This window comes from Zootoca vivipara, chromosome 4 (assembly GCF_963506605.1).
Source record: "Zootoca vivipara chromosome 4, rZooViv1.1, whole genome shotgun sequence".
NCBI lineage: Eukaryota > Metazoa > Chordata > Lepidosauria > Squamata > Lacertidae > Zootoca > Zootoca vivipara.
Window position 1 is genome coordinate 61,969,180 of NC_083279.1, and position 15,430 is coordinate 61,984,609.

The window sequence follows — 15,430 nt, forward strand, 5'->3', positions numbered from 1 at the left end:
AGAACCTCAGCTATCTATATTTAGGGGTGGGGCAGCTGCCCCCCCGTCTCACCCCCTTGGCTACGCCCGTAGGGCGACAGCGGCTCCCTTTCAACTGGGAGGGCTCGGTAGTGTCTGGTTCGCTGGAGGCGCCTTAAGGGACGGCACTCGGCGGGCTTCTCCAGCAACTAGGGTACCGGCTAACAAAAGGGACTCTGCAAATCTAGAGGGGATAGCAGCCTCATCGAGTCCGTCAAAACCACACACACACACACACACACACACGAGAGATGTTTGGAACTATGAAGATTTCTGTAGGTGTTTTAAGGTCCTACACAATTATCTGCCGGTTGTTTTTGACTCCTGTGTAATCTCATTTTATGCAGCTTGCTTGCTTGCTGTTTTTTTAATGCATCTGTTCCTATCTGTAAAGAAAATGTGTTGTCGAGCAATTTATTTGGAGATTTTATTCAAGGTGTCCCTGGGTGATCATTAAGTAAAGGCTGGATTGAACAAAATCCCGATTTATACAGGATGAAGGCAGCAGGGGAGAGCCCTTGAATGCAAAGCTTTCCTGGTTTCTACATTTGGCTGTCGGCTTTCGCAAACCAGAAATCGAATACCCGGGTGAAGTGGAAACCTCTTGTACTGGGCTTTATGTGCACATTGGCTAGCATGAGAAGTGGGTGTATTTATATGTGACAGGGTGCAGGTGGGAAGTCAAGGTGGGCGAGGGAGTCTGTACTGCACAGATCAGGCTTGAAAAGAGGTAAATCTGCCAGCTCTTCATGTGATTTGTTTAAAAGTCTCGCAGCGTGATTATCTGCCTAAATCATTTAAGTTGCACTATGCTCCCTTTTCAGCCTCAATTTCACATCTGTATTTGCAATTGGATAGATGCATTATCTTAAATCAGATGGGGAACCTCCAGCCTGCAGACCAAATTTCAGGTGTGGGGCTGGTAGAGATGCAGCTGCTAATGTGCAGTTGGGAGCCTTAAAGTGCACTCCTGGTTGTGTATTGGGAAAGGGGGTTTGCTGTCACTGCTGATCTGTGGTGAGGGTAAACCTACTGGGATTGGCTGCGCTTCTGAGTTCCTTAGGAAGGCTGCCTGTTGAAAGCAGGGCTAAAGTCATTTTATAGGCTGTAGCTTCAAGGCTCACTTAGCTTGGATTTTCTTTTCTAGTGCGACTTGCCACACCACAGAGGAATAATTTATCACCCGAGTGTCAAAGTGGTAGCCTGGATTTGGGAGAACCTAGGACCTGGCCTGCTGGCTGGATCTAGTTCACCACCCCTGTCTCTCTTAATAGGTTTTTGTAAAGATGAATGGGGTTTTCAGAGTGGGCTGTCGAAACCTCACAGAATTGGATCAAGTTAATTGCTCTTTGCCTTTACACAAAAGAAGAAAGCAGTGTCTGAAAAGGGGGAAAGTACTTGAGAAACAGGACTAAATATGAGGCTTTGAAATTAAAGATTGACTACACTGTCAAACTTTTTCAAGTGCATTTCCTTGTTTTTCTTTGAAAATAGAGGCTTGCAACCATTGTGAAGTTGTTTATAGCATAGATGTCATCAATCCTAACAGAATTTTGCTGGCCCTTTTAATATCTAGTCTAGATTGCATTCTGGTTTTGGAGGTGTCTTGGTAATAATTCTTGAAATCTTCGTTTCTGTCATAAACATTGTTTGCTCTCTCAGCAGTGTTCCATGTGCATGCATTCTATTGCAATAGAATGCTTGCACGTGATGGAACACTACTAAAGACCCAAGAATTAGAGCATTTCCCAAGGGAAAATCCAGTCGGAGGAGAAGGTTGCTGTAATCTGTTCATCTGAATGTCACCATGGAATTTTACTAGGCAAATGCTCTGCCCCAAATAAACCCAAATATAAATTATAAACTAAGATATTGACAACTCTTTTGTCCCAGGCATACAACTCTTCAACTCTTCCCTTCACGATCCAACCAGTTAAACCAGCAAGCTTAACCATAGCTTTCCATTACATCCCAACTGGGAAACTGGTTACAACAAGGCAGGATATTAAACAAACTTCCAGCTGTTATTAGGCCTCGATACAATTGTTTCGATACGAACTAATCAATAACACTGAAACATCGAAAAAATAGACAAAATCTGTGTCTTTAAATTTTTAAACATTTAAATAATGATTCTAAAAACACTTTTCAAAATTGCACTTCTATAGTTGTAAAAACAAAAACTTAATACAAATGCTGAGTGACCTAAACAGATTGCACAGAAGTAATCACAAGTTTTCTGACTTACCATGTTCGTGAATATACAATACTGCTGTGAAAATACAAAATGTTTTGTGGAGAAATATGAATGTTCTTTTTTCAGTATCGCTTTACCAGTGAAAATAAAAGCATTTTATTATTGGGAACCAATTGATAATCCTTTATTAGTGGCCCTTATCACCTAAAATCTAGAACACTTAAGATGATATAAAGTGATTTCTCTTGTCCTGTTGGGTCCTATGGATCTGAACAGGTTTAACTGATAGAATCTGTGTGCACCAAAAACTTTCATCATCAAGCCCCCTTCCCTACCCTCTATGGAGCAGAGTTGCTGAAGAGACCAGCATTTTCATTTATGTGCCTGTTTTATCAAACAAAGAAGAGCTCACATTGGGATTATTCTCTGTCATGACTCTGAAAGGCAGCTTTGTCTGTGAACAGCAACATTGCTGCTTTTCCGGCATCAAATATGGTCTATTTTTAAATGTAAAACTGCATGTTCAGTAAGAAAGTGAATGATGGGAGTCTGGGATTGTTGTACAGACCTTGTATAAACTCACTCTATAGCCTGTGAAATTCACCTGCTGCACACAGCAATGTAATAGAGAACTAATGTGGTCTAGTGAATGGGACATTGGGATTTGACCTAAGGAGCCTAAGTTCAGTAGCCCTGCTTGAACATCAAATCACTTGATTACAATTCTCTGTTTGCTTTCTGTGAACTTGGAATAATAACGATCGATATCATGTTCTGGAGAGGAGTGAGATAAAGGCTATAAAGAAATTTGAGTATTACAGTGCTATAGAAATGACTCATTTGCCTAATTTTGGAGTTCATATTCACTTTGTTTACTGGGAACACCTAATATAGCAATCATTTTATTGCACCCACGATTAGAGCTGGTTCTATAATGAAGCAGAATAAGGCACTGCCTCAGGCAGTGATCCACCTCCAGCCCTGTTCTGCTTTAGGGTATGGTATGGATGTCTTCAGAAAAAACTAACAGGTCAAGGAGGAGGTATGAGGTAGTAATAATGGTGATGGGAATTTGCCTCAGTGGGCGCAGTGTGCTGCACCCATCCTGGATCCACTGTTAACCAAAACACAGATAGCTTTGATATAATCCTCAGTGGACAAGTCGTTCATCCTCCACTGTCTGAAAGAAAAACTTTCTAGTGCCTAGAATCATAATAATTTAACAATTGTCCAAATTCCCATTCTCAGACCTTTGCCTGTTTAGCTCAATTGTAACCCAGCCACACTACTGCTGTAAGTTAAAACTGCAATGTAGGAAGCTGAATTTTTAGTGCATTTCAGAGTTGTCCAGGGTCATTTGTTAGAGTTTCCCACCCTCCCCCAATACAAATGAGCAATAATCGTACACTATTCCATTTTTGTTTCTTCACAAATGAAATCAACATTGTGGCAACATGACAGTGAATAGGGAAGCTACACTACAAGAAAGTAACAGAATTTGGAGAAGAACTTAAAAGTACACTTAATATATTGTTAGCATACACGAAAAATCTGGAAAACTACCAGAGTTGCCTTCATTTTGTGTGTATTGTGGGGAGGGGGGGGTTAATTTGATGGCGTCTCCCTCTAGCAAACACCAGTGAGAGCGTGTTGCTTGTTGTTACTTCCATGGGGTCCACACCCCATATTCTCTTCCCACCTGCTTGAGAGACTAATGGGGAGGATGAACCGAGACAGCTGTTGCAGGCTAGCTGTGCTTTCGAGATTTTCAGACACACATGCCAAAATAATGTGGACAGCCTTAGGTATGTGGCGTGTTTCCTTGCAGGTTGGGGAGTTGCCATCAGGCTGTGAAACACAAATGTAATTTGGATAGCTGAATGCGATATCACTGTTGTGTCCAAATAGCGTACCCTTTCACACCAAAAACACATTGCTTCTTCTGCAGTGTGATTGTTAATCCCCCCTGCCTGTTGCTTTCTCGAGACAGGTCCTGGGAAAGGTGGCACAAACAACTGGATCATCAATGGGTCCTCAAACTGCCTAGCCTTTCCAAGTGTTGTGCCAGTGATAAAAGCTACAACACAGCCATTAAAGGATCTGTTGTACCTTCAGCTCCTAGATGCCGAAGAGACACACAACCTATTCTCAAGTAGATTTAGGCCCCATCCAGACTGCTGTTTTATTGCAGGCGTTTGTGGAGGTGCATTCATACTACATTTGAAGTGGATTTGTACTTGCTCATCCACACATCATCCTGCTTTAACAGTTGTTCTGCGATGCTCCCCCCAAAGGACACGGATACGTTCTGACGAGCTATGGATCACACGTGACAGAATAGCAATGAATATTATAAATGTGGGGGAATGGGAACGTGTGGAAGCTAATAGGCCAAAAATTTATCTGAATTAGCCATTTGCAATATAAAGTCTGGAAGCACCCTAAGACTTACCTTTTCACAGCCACAAGAAAGCACTCCACCAGATTGTTCAGCCCCATTTTTAAGGACATATTAAAATAAAATATATATATTTCTGAACCATATGCATTTTCAAACACACATGCAGATTTAAGGACAAATGTGTCTTCCTCACAGACGTGCAGATATCATTAGCAGCACTTTGCCTAAATTCAGAGGCGTAGGAAGCAGGGTGCAGGGGCTGTGGTCCGCCCTGGGTGTCATCCCTGAGGGGGTGACATAATGGCACACCGCAGGGGGGGCGGCACTTACCTCAGGGCCTAGCCTGCAGCGCGTCTCTCTTGGGAGTAGGGCTTGCGTCCGCCAGGCAGACTCTGTGGGCAACTCGCCACGCCGCCCCCCTGGGCAGATTGCTGCGGCACCCCTGCGGGTGGCTTGCCACGCCCCTGACGCCCTTGCCTAAATTAATATACAGTAGATTCTTCAGGTTAATAAGTAAATAGCTTTGCTCAGTGCAGCAAACTATGTTGGGACAATGCTGCAAGTCTTCCAGTGCCCATTGCCAATTGCATATTGTCATGATGAATCAAGACAACAGTCATTTTAGGAATACTTTCACAAAGTATGCCAGTATGCTTTTTCTAACAGTAGGTCCTTGTGCTCATGACAAACCTCTTTTGACATTCTGTTTTCAAAAGTGCATTGTCAACCGGCAAACAAAACTGCTAAAAGAGAGAGAGAGGGGGAGAAAGAAGACTGTGGTTACCATGCCCCCCTGGATGATTATCATAGAAAATTATTAAAATAACAATACTTTGAAGGCTTTGACTAGTATAAACATATTACTGTAATGAATCAGATTAGAGGTCCAATTTGTATAGTATCTTCTTGAGAGATGTAAACAGTTGATGGTTCTGGTGATTATGGCTGACTCTTAGTCTAAATCTTGTTTCCTTGCCATTTGAACACAATGCTTTGAATCCAACTCCCTGGAGCAATAGAAAGCAAATTGGCACTGTTGTATTTGAAGAGGTCTAACACAGCTGTATTTCCCACAAGGGTAGAGAGCAGCATGTAGTTTAGCTCAGGACACTTCATAATGTTTTCTGCCACTATGGGTTGAGTTCAATCTTTATTCACAATTTTCACCAAAACAATTTGCAAAAGACAAATTACAAAAAAAAGAACTCAATCAAAACCATATAAAAACATTACCGGTATAAGTTATTAAAAAGGAAGAACACATAAAACACACATAGAATGATATCATTTTCTATCATTCTTAAAAACTTTTTGTCTCTTTAACTTAGGCACCAACATAGTGGGTTGCTTATTAAATGAGTTACAATTTGCCAATAAGCCATCCGCTTTCTCATGTTCTGACCAAAATTATTTCCCTTTTGGGGATGGAACTAGTCACATGGAGCTCTTTTTATTTTGTATATCATATCATTATTCTTCCTGCTTTTGATCTCTGTACGAACCAGCCCTAACATTTGTCTTCTTAATTATCATGGCAAATCATTTTTATATCATTTGCAATAAATTAGAATGTCACCTGCCTTACTTACTTTCTGAGTCACTCTTAGAAGCAAGATTCTGGACTAGATGGACGCTTGGTCTGATCCAAATGACTTCTTGTTAGAATCTCATATTTCTAAAATGTGTTTCACATTCAGTCTTTCATTTAAACAAAAATCCAAAACCCAACAGATTTATTCTGATTTCCCCCCCTCCCCTGTTACTAAAGACTTCAACACCATTTTAATAACATAATGCTATAACAGGATTGGAGCAGTCATTTAAACAAAGTACAGAAGTGTAAGACTGCAAAGGATGCCGCCACCCCAATAGCAGACAATTGAAACTGTAAAGGGAGCTCTCTATAGGGGAACAAAATACATTGGAATTTGGTTAGGATTAAAAGCCTGATCCCAAACCATGGGAATGAATGCAGAAAAAAATCCCTGACTTCAGTTGACCTCTGAATTAGATGCTAACAGTCCTCAAATCTTATGAAAATTTCTATGGGGCCCATTCTGGGTGTTGGCAGTTTATGCTAAAGGGATTTTCTGAACTGGATTACACCTCCCATTGCAGCAAGCCCTTTGCATTGTTTCAAACTGGAGAGAATTTGCTGAGCTACTGAGGACTGAAAAAGCAGCGCCAATGAAAATGCATACCTGCACATTTCTGTTATTAGTCTCCATCCTCTTAAAAATATTTTACTTGCAACACACAATATATGCAAGTTGTATTTTGCCCAAGCCTACAAAGGATTTGTCATAGTTCTCAGGCTAGTTAGAATGTGGTGGACATTTTCAACACTAGAGATGTGCACCCTGTTTAACAAAACAGACGTTTTAACAAGTGAAATCCAGTTGCTGGTTTTGACCCAGTAGGTGCCTCCATTAATTGTAGAGGAGCCGTGTTTTGTGTGCGACTAGCCCCTGGAGCTCCAAGACCCCCTGAAAATTGGCTCTAGAGAGTTGAGCGGACCCTCCAAAAGAGACAGAAAGTAGTGAGAGACTGCAAGGGGAATTGGCCAAAATTACCCCCACCCTTCCTTTAGTGGCTGTATCTGCTGGCTCTAAAGCCTGTCCATGATCACAAAGGCACTAATTGAACTCCACCCAAAGCCTTTGAATTTCTTTGATGATACAGGTGTGTTTTAATGCCAAATACACTTATTTCCTTGCTACAGTACTCCAACTGAGCTATTCAGGAGCATCTGGTAGGTCACTGTTGATGACCCAGCAGTAAACTTTGGTCTGCTCCAACAAGGCCCTTGTCTTATATTCTTATCACTTCACTGTGGTTTAGAATAGAGACATGTGTCTATCTAAGATACATCCAACCAGCTTCATTCTGCAGTGGTCCTACATAGGTTCAGATTGCAAGAACCAGAATAACCAGGGCAATAAGAGTAGACTATGCAGTCTGCACAGTAGGACGTATGCTACCAGCACTTCAACGATAGCACATATATACTGAGGGGAAAGCACAGTAATGTATTTTTTGGGATGCAACTTTCATGCCACAATAAATGCCTTTATTCACCACTGGCTAGAAATCTTGTTAGACAGCGATAGGGAACCTGTGTTGCTCTGGGTTTCATAAGACTTCAATTCCCATCAGCCCCAGCTAGCATAGGCAATGGTAATGGGTGATGGGGGTTGTAGTCCAACTAACATCTTGAGGGCCACAGGTTTCCCAACTCTGTTGTTATGGATACGTACATTTAGCCACCAGCTAAATTATAACACAAAAAAGGCATTACCATCAAACAACACAATCCCGATCCATTAAAAGACTGGTATTTTGCCACTGAGCCCAATAAGATGTGCAGCTAGAGTATTGCTAGAGGCAGTACTATAATATACAATACATAACAATGTTATACAACTCCATATCTGTTACCTTTGTGGTGTATGAGAAACCTATATACTATGATATACAACTGGAGCAACACCAAAATTATAGCTCAGTTGCTCTATGGTATTCCAGTCTGGCTGCCAGGGTTTACCCAGTTGGGAGAACACGTGCAGGCAGCTTTCCTCTTCAAGATTTTTACTGTCCCACGCTGTGTACCCTATGCAGCCTTGTGTCTAGAGGGAGGTCAACACAAGGTAGAGACTGTCGCCTGAGCGAGATTTCTTCTATGTTGGTTAAACATCTGCCTTACATCAGATAAAGATCCTCTCCTCAGTGAAGTTTTGTTAGACCTCTTTCTTTCCCCAGGGCTACAATAGTTTAACAAGAAGTTACAGCAACTCGGGCTGTCAGTGGAGCTTTTGCAATCAATGTCCCTACCATCTGCCAAGGCTATAATAAAAACTAGGTTGTGGGATATTGAACGCCAGAAACTAACAGTAGCAGCAGAGAAAACATGTCCCCATCTTTATTTTCAACTTTCTTGGGCACATGAAACTAACCACAATTACCTTGAATTTCTGCTTAACCCTCAAGAAAGAAGAGCATTTTCGCTAGCCAGGTTTAATTCAAATCCATCAAACCTCCTTTGGGGAAGGTTCTCAGGCAGGGTGGAAGGAGAAGGAACTTGCCCATGTGAAGACCACCTGGTGGAAACCCTTACACACATCCTTCTTAATTGTAAACTACTGTATATTCCGGCGTATAAGACGACCCCCGACTTTTGAGATGATTTTCCTGGGTTTAAAAGTAGTCTTATACGCAGGAATATACAGAATTTGCTGATCTCCATCAGCAATTTCTAGATCAACTCTGCATCCCCAAATGGAAACAAGAGTTGGAGGTCGTACGTTTTCTATTACTGGGGAATGATCAGGAGCTCACCAAGTTAGTGGCTAAAAATCTCTATTTGGTTTTTTGTCGTCAAAATACACTGCAGACGTCTGATCTCCCTGGAGACCTAGAGATGCGACGATAGACTGCTCTGCCTTTCTTTTAGCAAATGTTTTGTGCTACCGGGGAAGTGGTAATTCTGTATTGATTTGTTTTGGATGTTTGTATGTGATGCCAATAAAAGGTTTGATGATAATGATGATTTAACTAAGAAATTCAAGGCTCTCCAGGATCAGGAATCTACAAGGACCTGCATGGCTCCTTTTTTAAAGCAGAAGAGTAGGGTTTGAGTGCCACACTAAGGCTGTGAAGAACTTCACAACTACAGCAAGGAGCTGTAGCACTTATTTGGAGGGAGAAAAGCACCTTTGCCACTTTGTAAAGTTGACTAAGGTAAGACAGACGATTTCCCCCTCAAAAATGCAAGGGAATGTCTTCCTATAAAGCAATCAAAAAATTTCCCCCGCTTGGCAGGGGCAAGAGATGATTAGCCCCCTGAAAGCAGAAGGGAATTCCCCCACCACCACCACCACTAGTATAAGAAAGGTAACTAAAACAAATCAGTGGCAGAGTCCAGGTCATGTAACACCTGTTCTCCACTGCTTAGGACTTTGAAAGTGCCAACAATCAGCTGAAAACACAAGGCTTTCGGCACAGCTGCACCTTTACCTGCCCCTTTACTTGATGGTGATTTACGATGTCAGGTATAGGTGGGTGAGCCATGGCTTGACCTAAGTGGTTTCACGGGTTATAGGAGGAGGACAAATCAGGCCTATGAGCTAGAGGTTCCACACCACTGCTCTAAGATGATGTGCTCCTCTGTCCTAGAGGCCACATTTATGAAGAGAAACCAGTATTTGCTTGTAAGTTGCTTTGGGTTGCCTGGGACAAGATAAAACAACTTAACATAATTAATTAATTAATTAATATAATATGTGACCCAGGTCCTTGACATGTCCCTCAGAACTAGTTTTTAAAAAATACAGCAGCATGACACAACCACATAAATTGCTCCTAGGAGGCACTGTTGTATCTGAGGAGTCATAACTTCTTTGCAACAACGGGTTGGGATGTATTGCAGGGACAAAACATTAAGTGTGTGAACTGGACCAGGGGATACAAGTATAGGTAAACCACATTTATCTCCACAGGCAAACACTGCAGCTTTTGTTCTTTCACAGGGGGATAAATGGATCTCATTTAACAATACTAATTGCCGGTATCCCTTTTTGTGAGGAAAATAACTTGCGCTCAAGGCTCAACAAGGAAGGAAGAACAAAAACTGTTGTGGCCAAAGCAAACACCGAACAAAGAAATACCCAGGTTAACAGTTTATCAATATCTTATGATAACCAAATGAAGAAACAGGCTTCCCGCATCCCTGGAGAAAAGAGAAGCATAAAAACAGGTTGTGATCGCAGTCGTTACATCTGTCTTCGTTGCTTTAGGAAGGCTTTCCCCCTTGGATGTCAGTGCTGTATATAGTGCGTTTGTATGTGAGGCATTTGTATGTGAAGGAAGAGGGATTCTTTGGTTCAATGGGTCACCGTAGGACAGCTAGCTCCATGTGTAGGACAAACAGGACTGACAAGGCAGTTAGCGTTGATAGCACCTTTCTAGCCAAAAACACTGATAAGAAATAATATTAAAATGACTGGTTTAGCACTTTGTTTGGAGACATCTGAGATATATATGTATTTCTGTGGCTTCTTCAGAGCCACTCGAGCCAGTACCCTCATACAGTCAGATCATCTGACCTGGCGCGACTACTGGCTTTGCTTAGCCTGCTGAGGGGTCTTGTGTCAGCTGTAAGATCAGCGGATGGTAAAGGCAAGTCGTCTCCCAGCGGCTCTGGCTCTTGTTCCTCCTCCATACGCTTGTCACCTTCTCCTTTCTCTGGGGCTTTCTCAGTCACCAGTTCCACCCTCTGTCCCTGGGCTGCCGCCTCAGCCACTTCCTGTTCCGGCTCCTCTCCTCCTCCGACTTTCTCCTCCTCCTGTTCATCCGCATGAGCGTATGAAGGCAGGTGCTCCCCCAAGGCCCTGGAAAGGTCTTTCAGGCGCTCCATGCCGATCTTCTCCTCAAAGTCGTTGAATGAGGGGGGAACTGGGGTGGTTTCTACTCCCACTTCGGTCAAAGGGAAGTAGTGGAACGTCGGCTTCTCCTCTTCCTCCAGCAACTTGTAGCCTTTGACCTTCTGGATAGATGAAACTGTGATAGAATGAAGGGGCTTCTCTGGGGCCTCCTGAGGCTGTTGCTGCACTGGCCTCCTGAAAGCACCCAGGATCTTCTTAAAGCCTAAGTGACTGATCTCCACAAGATTGAGGAAGAGAGAGACTGATGCCACAACCAGCATGAACACAATAAAAACAGTCTTTTCGGTAGGCCTGGAGACAAAACAGTCCACGAGGTTGGGGCAAGGCCACCTGCCACAGCGGTATAGCGGAAGAATTCGGAAGCCATACAAGAAGTACTGGCCCACTATGAACCCTACCTCAAAAAGGGTTTTGAAAAAGATGTGGCAAATATAGGTTCTCAGAAGCGTTCCCTCGAGGTGGAACCTCTTGGTCCCCTTGGAGCTTGCTTCTCTCGTGGCTATAGGGCTCTTCCGGTCTGGATCAAGGGGTGAGTTTTCTTCGTCTTCCCCAGCTTGCTGAGCCCTCTCTGCTTCTTCCCGCTCTTTCCTTTTCTCTTCCATCCTTACAAGGTGTGCAGTATGGCCCAAATAAACCAGCGAGGGAGTGGAGACAAAGATGATCTGCAGGACCCACAGTCGGATGTGGGAGATGGGGAAGGCCTCGTCATAGCACACATTTTCACAACCTGGCTGCTGGGTGTTGCACACGAAATCTGACTGTTCGTCTCCCCATACAAATTCTGCAGCAGTCCCAAGGATTAGGATCCGAAAAATGAAGAGGACAGTCAGCCAGACTCTCCCAATGACCGTGGATTGTTCATTCACCTCTTCTAAAATGTTCCCCAAGAAACTCCAGTCACCCATTTCTGGCTGTTTAAGAGGAAGACAATGATTAAGTTGCATTATATAAAGAAGGGTTTTAATATATTCAGCACATGTTGCATTTCAAAAGAAGGCAGGATATCTCAGTCAATAAAAACCTGAAACTCTTAATCTCGGTGTCGTGGTTTCAAGCCCCATGTTGGGCAAAAAGATTCTGAATTGCAAGGGGTTGCATTAGATGTTAGATGACCCTTGTCGTGCCTTCCAACTCAACAATTCTATGATTCCTGCTGACTTTTAAAACATTCCATGATTTCCCCAATGATCTGCATGGAGAGGGGGTAACAACAATTCCAGATTTAGTTGTTTGAGGTTTGCTGATTTAGGGCACAGGCCATATCCCACTGAAGTCAACAGCATTTGCTTTATTGACTTTGGTGGTTCTGGATTATACACACTGAGTGATGGCCAACTTAGTCTTGTTCAGAGTAAAGCCACTGAGATCAGCGGACTCAGGTGCATTGCTTTGAATGGGTCTACTCTAAGTATGACTAACAGTTGATACTGCTTTTAAAATCCCTATTAGGCTTATACCAGTGAACAGAACAGGTCACCAGAGCAGCTGGTACAAAATCATGCATTGCCATTGAAAAATTCTCTGAAATTCCCTAACTTCCCTAAAAGTTGGTTACAAAATTGTTCCTGCTAATGGGTTAATTTACAATGGTATGCCACAAGTTACAAACAGTCCACCATTTTCATGCTGCTTCTGTAGGGTGTTGGGATCTTGCTGAAAGCATTGATATGCCAGTGATAATGGCGCACATGATCAAGGGGAAACTTTGCTCCAGGATTGGAAGCCACTGTCACCTGGCCCTAAGAGCTTCTTATTGATCACCAAAGGGGTTTATGAACCTATGTTAATCATAGCTGTGTATTGCTGTGTATCAGTTTGCAATGACAGCACAGTGAAGCCACAGTGCTTCACAGGATAAGAATACAAACACACACTTAAACCTTTTATAAGATTCACTGTGTTGTATCCAATAGTCAGAGAAGACCCATTAAAATTGATGGGCATGACTATTTTAGGTTCATTAAATTAAGTTGGATTACATCCCACTAACTGAAAGATGAAAGATCCATTTCTCACAATATATATATATTATTATTCAAAGAGATAATTATATGACTTTTTATAGACATCTGAAGGCAGCATGGTTTCAGGAAACTTGTAATGTTTGATGTTTTATTGTCTTCCGTTATATTTTGTTGGAAGCCACCCAGTCAGATGGGCAGGGTACGAGAAATTTATTGTTGTTATTATTATCATTACTACTACTACTACTACCACTACCACTAAAATTGTGATGAACTTTCCCATATCAAATGGGTAGCATATAAACCATCATTTTATAGCAGAAAAGATCTGAATAGCCAGGGAGATTTTAATTTCTATTTGGCAATCAGTATTCTGTCTTTCTGATATGCATTATAAACTATGGCTTTAAACATCTTGTTTAGCATTTCTCTATAATAGCTGCTTCTACCTCACAAGACTCATTCACAATGCAAGTTAATTTTTCACTTCAGAATCATTTAAACTTAGCATAAATCAACTGATATTTTTGGCATAATTTTTGGGATAATCTGTAATAATTCCACCTGGCATCAAAGTGTCTCATCTTGGCTAACCAACATATCCACACACCATAACTCAGACATCTGTAGCACAGGGAAACAAAGGCACGCTAAATTTTCTATAAGATAATTTAGATGAAACCTCAAAAAGTACTCTGTAACAGGACCACAACATTCAGAAATATTCCTTCCTCCTCCTCCTCTTTTAAGAGCTTCCGCAACAATGAATTTTCTGAACACATTTTCTGCCTCCTGTGTTCTGTTAAAAACTTTAAATACCTTGAGGAAAACCCAAGTATTTTTGTTGCGAAAAAATCTTATGCTGACAAGATTAACTCTAATTTCTAGGGCTTAATCCAGTCTCCAGGAATGCAAATTGGTCACCCAAGAACCAAGGCAATTTACATCGTTCTTCAGTAGCATCCTTTTAGTAACAGTGAATATAAAAAATGGAGACCGAGTTTGAAAAGGCCTACTGAGAGTTAATGGGATTTGTAAATACAACTTGTGTCTGTCCAAATGGCCCGTTCCAAGTCAGGACATCTTTGCAGTTTTCTATGCCCTCCCCAGCCAATGTGGTACAGAGGGATGCACATGTGAAACAAGATGCTATGGCTATTTTACCAATAAAAAACCACTCCATATAGATAGGTGCATGTTGGTAAAATGGCCAAGAGATCAGGATTCGTATAGGCATCTCTCTTGAGCACCATACAGTGGGAGAAAGACACCCCCCAAAAGACATGGAAGCTGGCCCTTGGATGCTGACTGCCTCACATTCCAACCGCTGCGACATCAGCTACCTAGAAGTCAAAAGAAAATCCATATAAATCAATGCCATCAAGAAGGCAACTTGCCACAGTGAAAGGTTCCGCCGAAGAACTGGGCTCCTCTTGTTGCTTGGCGTTCAGCAGCAAAAAAGGTGAACTTTAGCTTCTCCCTGCTCTAAAAGCCCCAACCTTGTCGCACGACTGAGCAGATATGACTGGATCAGCACTGATGGGTGGGCTTTAGCTGCCCTGCAGTCTGTAAGCTCCAAGCCAGACATCTTTAGAAAGTCAATGACATTCGGTGACATGGAGAACAAAAGAGGGGAAAGACCAAAAAGGGAGAGGGAGGGCACATCATAAAAAAAAAGTTTGTGAGTGCTGAATAGGAGCAAAGTGAACAAGCACTGATAGCATAGCACAGGCCAAGGTGCAGTTTGCAGAGTCCAACATTAGCCTACAGTGATATATCCATTTGAGTGCTGGGGAAGTTATCCCCATCTTAAACCTCATCTGCTCATTGCGAAGAAGTGTGCATGCACATATGCTCAATGTGAAGAAGGTATCTGAAGAAGTGTGCATGCACACGAAAGCTCATACCAAAATATAAACTTAGTTGGTCTTTAAGGTGCTACTGAAGGAATTTTTTTATTTTGCTTCGACTCAGACCAACACGGCTACCTACCTGTAACTGCTCAATGTGGTTACTATGGGTCAAAGCCGATGGACTAGACTGCAGCTATGATCACAGAAACAGCCATGGGCTTCCTATATTCATGCTCATCCCCCCCTCTTTTGTTTCCACATACAGTACATGATTGGGTGGAGGAATTTGCTAGTATGACCCAGCTAGGAAGCAGCTGTATTGTTTTGTAGTATTAGGGGCTGTTGCCCCTGCTTGCTCCCCTTGCTCCCCTTGTTGAAACCTCACTGCAGGTGCATTTAATGGAACCCCCCCCTGTGTTAAGCAGCTCACCTAGGCCACCAGCCACCAGCACTGCTTCCTTCTTTGCCTAGCTGCCATTCCTCACACTGCAGTTGGCATGGCCATCTAATGGAAGCCACACAAACGGCAGAGCGTGATGACGATCTTACATTTTTAT

The 15,430-nt window shown here is 42.4% G+C and overlaps 1 protein-coding gene across 2 annotated transcripts; it reads right to left on the reverse strand.

Moving 5' to 3' along the window:
- Nucleotides 1-10,581: 10,581 nt before the first annotated feature.
- On the reverse strand, nucleotides 10,582-11,961 carry GJA8 (gap junction protein alpha 8). 2 transcript variants are annotated; one of them, XM_035115426.2, is made up of 2 exons: nucleotides 10,906-11,961; nucleotides 10,582-10,866 (listed from the first exon to the last, which is right to left on the reverse strand). In XM_035115426.2, exons 1-2 carry the CDS (start codon nucleotides 11,959-11,961, stop codon nucleotides 10,696-10,698), a joined length of 1,227 nt encoding a protein of 408 aa, XP_034971317.1. In that variant the 3' UTR covers nucleotides 10,582-10,695. The 2 variants fall into 2 exon arrangements, with proteins under 2 accessions (XP_034971317.1, XP_034971316.1); XM_035115425.2 differs by having other exon boundaries at nucleotides 10,582-11,961.
- Nucleotides 11,962-15,430: the final 3,469 nt, after the last annotated feature.

Coding starts and splice junctions, on each gene's coding strand:
- GJA8 (XM_035115425.2), bottom strand. CDS start 11,961: ATGGGTGACTGGAGTTTCTTGGGGAACATTTTAGAAGAGGTGAATGAA.